At 37.9% G+C, this 4,772-nt stretch overlaps 1 protein-coding gene across 1 annotated transcript; it reads left to right on the top strand.

Annotated features, from left to right (window-relative positions):
• The first annotated feature begins 611 nt into the window (after positions 1-611).
• On the top strand, positions 612-3,357 carry LOC149379932 (putative pectinesterase/pectinesterase inhibitor 59). Its single transcript, XM_089602247.1, has 2 exons — positions 612-1,693; positions 2,596-3,357. Exons 1-2 carry the CDS (start codon positions 766-768, stop codon positions 3,288-3,290), a joined length of 1,623 nt encoding a protein of 540 aa, XP_089458373.1. The 5' UTR covers positions 612-765; the 3' UTR covers positions 3,291-3,357.
• The last annotated feature ends 1,415 nt before the right edge of the window (positions 3,358-4,772 follow it).

Raw genomic sequence — 4,772 nt, 5'->3', positions numbered from 1 at the left:
TATTTATAACTTTGTACTTCCACATGGGTACGGAAATTTTAATTTATTAAGAGTATCTTTCCATGGATCAAGAATTGATTAATCACTTTTTTTTTAATTAATTTACTAAATTTGCTTAACGTGTGAACATATTATTTTTTGTTCACAAACTCTGTTTTAAGTCAATTTACCACTTGTATATTTTAGTTGATATATTAACTCATAAACAAAGTCAAACCAATACGAAGTTGACTCATTTTTATTCATACATATGTATTTGTGGCACAAAAACCTTCCCACCGAAAGTCTTCAAAATACATCAATTCGCTGGCTATAATCACCATGTAATAATTAGTTATTACACCAAAAGCATTATATGTCCTAAATTAGATCAAAAGGCATACAATATTACTACAAGATGTCACCAGTCCTAACTTTTTCACACACACATACACACAAAAATCATGGCAGTACCATTTGAATATCTGATGCACGAGAGTTAGATAGCCTTTACGCAAAGAAAAATTATTAATCCTTTTTGTATAGACTATACTAATATGTATATTTATATAGTGGTGACGGAACCAACTTAGGAAGACCATGTTATGTGCTGATGTAACCAAATTACCAAAGCTTTTTTTATTATTCCAAGCCGAATTCATATGCGACCATTTGGCCAAAATCTATCAACCCACCATATATATATCATATATATAGATTCTCAAATGACCCTTATAAATAATAATCCAAGTCAAGCTACGTACCACAAATAAACTGATCAGGAACATGGAGAAGCGAAATAATAGGATCCTACTTCTAGTTCTACTACTAACCCTATCTTGGATCTTCCCATCAGCCCTAACCCTACAAAGATCCGACGATCAAAACATGACCACGTACCAATGGTGCGACAAAACCCCTCACCCTGGCCCGTGCCGCCACTTCATGTCCCACCTCCCCGAGGGCTCGGCCCCGATCCCCCGCGCGCAGTTCCGCCGCATGCTATTAGACGCCGCGTTGGGCCGGGCCCACGAGGCCCGTCTCCGCGCCCTCGAGCTGGGCCCGAGCTGCTCCGCGGGGCCCGCTCACGCGGCGTGGGCCGACTGCCTCAAGCTCTACGACGACACCGTCTACAACCTCAACCGGACCCTCGAGGGCTTGTCCTCTGGCGGCGGGGCCCGCGGCGAGGCTTGCACCGGCTCCGACGCCCAGACCTGGCTCAGCTCCGCGCTCACCAACATCGACACGTGTCTCGCGGGGTCCGCCGAGCTCAACGTGTCGGGCCTCGTCGGCCGAGTCGCCACGGGGTTCAACGTCACCGAGCTTCTCAGCAACACTCTCGCCGTCAACGCCCCCGAGGCTTCCGACGGAGCTTTTACCTCCTCCGGCGGAGGAGATTTTCCGAGATGGCTGACGTGGCGGGAGAGGAAGCTCCTCGGCCGCGGGGCTTTGGGCCTCAAGGCGGGTCTTATCGTGGCGAAAGATGGGTCGGGGAATTTTCGTACGGTTCAGGAGGCGATAAACTGGGCGGGAAAGAGGAGAGTGAAGAGTAGGTTCGTGATTCATGTGAAGAGAGGGGTTTATAGAGAGAATATTGAGGTCTCCGTTGGGAATGATAATATTATGCTCGTCGGAGATGGGATGAGATTTACTATTATCACCGCCGGAAGGAGTGTCAAAGGTGGTTACACCACTTATAGCTCAGCAACCGCAGGTAATTATTATATTATATAACTGTTTTTGTTCTTACACGTAACATGTTATGGTCTTTTTACAAACGTCAAAATATGTTAATGATAGTAAATAATTAAAGTCAAATCTTTGTTTATTTTTATTTGGAGTTTTGAATTTATTTATTTATGAATATATTGTCGACATTATGATGCTTCGCTTAGAGGTTATATAAGGTCACGAATGATAACGTAGACCTTTATAAAGATGAAATAAAAATCCCGCAGTTTAATATTTCATTTTTGGTTTTAATTCACCGTATTTTATTTAAAACACTTGTGCCGAACTTTTTGGGTATTAAAGCACTTTTTTAATACATGTACATACCTTTAGTGTGAAACTTACGCGTATTACTATGCCAAACTCTTATAAGGTACTTTGGCACTCAAAGAAATGTTTGCATAGATCGTAGTGGCCTAGTGGGAGCTAGACATCATCATCTTTGAATTTACAATAATAACTCATAAAATTCGCCATGTTGAAGTCTACTTATATATACACGTGTTTGCCAAGAAAGTGCATGCAAAGCAATCCTTTCATTTCTCATGCAAAGTAAATTCGTCACGTAACTAAATTTGACTTGTAGTTACTTACTGACCTCATAAAAAAATTGCGAAAATAACTTTTTGGAAGCTTTTAATGCATAAATAGTGTTTTCAGCTTGTAAATAATTATGTTTCTTGATGTTTGCATAATATTTTTTTTATAAATTTATTTACAAGTCTTGTTTATAAGAAAATTAATCTCATATAAATTATTACAGTTTAAATAAAATAAAAAAAACTATTTAAAAAAATATTTATGTTAGAAATATTACACTTAAAAAAAACTATTTCTATAATTTTCTCCATATATAAATAATGATTTTGTATTTTATGCGTATAGGGATCGACGGTCTACGGTTCATAGCCCAAGGAATAACGTTCCGAAACACGGCAGGGCCAACGAAAGGCCAAGCAGTGGCTCTAAGATCATCATCGGACCTTTCCGTATTTTACCGTTGCGGAATCGAGGGCTATCAAGACACACTTATGGTTCACTCACAAAGGCAATTCTACAAAGAGTGTTACATTTACGGCACAGTAGACTTCATCTTCGGAAACGCAGCCGTGGTGCTCCAAAACTGCCTCATCTACGTAAGAAAGCCCATTAAGGGTCAAGTCAACGTAATTACGGCCCAAGGACGAAACGACCCGTTTCAAAACACGGCCATTTCGATCCACGACTCTCAAATACGGGCCGCGAAGGATTTGAAGCCCGTTGTCCATTCAGTCAAGACCTATTTGGGCCGGCCGTGGAAGCTTTATTCCCGGGTTGTGGTCATGAAGTGCTATTTGGATGGGCTTGTGAACCAAGCTGGGTGGTTGGAGTGGGATAGGTCTGGCTTTGGGCTCAAGACTTTGACCTATGGGGAGTATAGGAACGTGGGGCCCGGCTCGTCGACTAGGCGTAGGGTCCGCTGGCCCGGGTTCCACGTCATCACGCGGCCGAGTGAGGCGGCTCGGTATTCCGTTGGGAGTCTTATTGCCGGGAAGTCGTGGTTGCCGACCACCGGCGTGCCGTACCGTCTCGGAATTTGATATATACGGAGTTTTTATTTTATGTATATTTAATTACGATTGAATTATGGATCAGTGTGATTATTTATTTATTTGTGTGGTTATTTATTTATTTATTTTTGCTATAAATTTTTGCCCACTTTATGCAACGCTACTGAAAAAAAAGGTAAAATTGTGGGAATTATTTCATGGGGATAATTAGTGTTAAAATTGTGGGAATTATTTCATGGGGATAAAATGCATCCAGCTTTTTAATTTTTAATCTCTAAGATCTAATCATTTCTCTAATGATTCGTAAAGCACTGATTATATCGGTGGTCAATAATTTACCGATTTTTTCTTTTTTAGGAATATCACGGATGGAAAAATCATCCAGCTTTTAGGAATATCGATCTGCTTTTATATAGGCAATTATGTAGAATATTCTAGACTACTTAAGATTAATGCATATGCTAATTAAAGTCTTTTGCTAGATAATTTGCTGCAACATTTTAGCTTGTAACAAAAAAAGGCACTAAGTGTGAATCATCTAGCCCAAACGAGGCCGAGCCCGGCCGTAGCTCAAACTTTTTTGTTGGAGGATCGGGCCGGGCCTAACGAATATAACTTTAGGCTCAAACTAGGACTAAGTCCTCGACCCTTAGGGTCGTAAGTCGGACTGCCCAAACTTGAAAAAAAGTCTATATTGGACCTCAAAAAGACCAAATTATAATCATGAAAAATAATGTAAAAATATTTTTTTTAAATTACAAAAATACAATTTTAATCAAAACAACAAGTATGTTAGTAAAAGAAATTAATATCATTAATATAAAATTAAATTTAAGTGTCAAAAGTATTTTTTTTTTATACATAAAAATATAAATTTGAAGCAAAAAATATAATATTATTTTATTTTATTTAAAAAGGATTGGGCCCGAACCAAACCTAATTAGTATTAATACCAATGTACATTAATATTGTTTAGTTGTTTAGAATGAGTTGTAAAACAATTGATAAGCTCAAAATATAATCAATCTGAAAGAGTGTTTTGATATGTCATTTTCATTTATAATGTTTGAATTTATTTTTTAGCGTTGTAGATCTGCAGCCAAAACTAAAGTATAAAATTGGAATGTAGCCAACGTTAGCAAATTTTTTAAAAAAATAGCCAATGACAATTATATTTGACTTAAATATCCTCATTTTTAAACATGTTATAATTAACAAAAAAAATGTAACGAATTTAAAAAATGACATTAATGACAATTAATGTATTAATGTTGAAGTCCGCCGGAATTCTACAATAAAAGACATGACTTTCCATCCAATACAATGGATCTATTTTTGAAGCTCTCATCGCCACGAATCCGTATGATTTGGAATTCACTCAATTTCGAGTTCATATGTGGAAGATATGAATTTTTGAAGTTTTGATGAGAAAAAAAAACTGTATGAGAGAGAAATAGTGACGAATTTTTGAAAAAAAAGACAAAATAGAAAATTCAAATGGTTTATTCAAGT

This window comes from Urtica dioica, chromosome 12 (assembly GCF_054948205.1).
Source record: "Urtica dioica subsp. dioica isolate 48M chromosome 12, U.dioica_male_clone48M_v1_H2, whole genome shotgun sequence".
NCBI classification, from domain to species: domain Eukaryota; kingdom Viridiplantae; phylum Streptophyta; class Magnoliopsida; order Rosales; family Urticaceae; genus Urtica; species Urtica dioica.
Note: the sequence above shows the minus strand (reverse complement) of the source record. Positions and strands in the feature narration are given on the sequence as shown.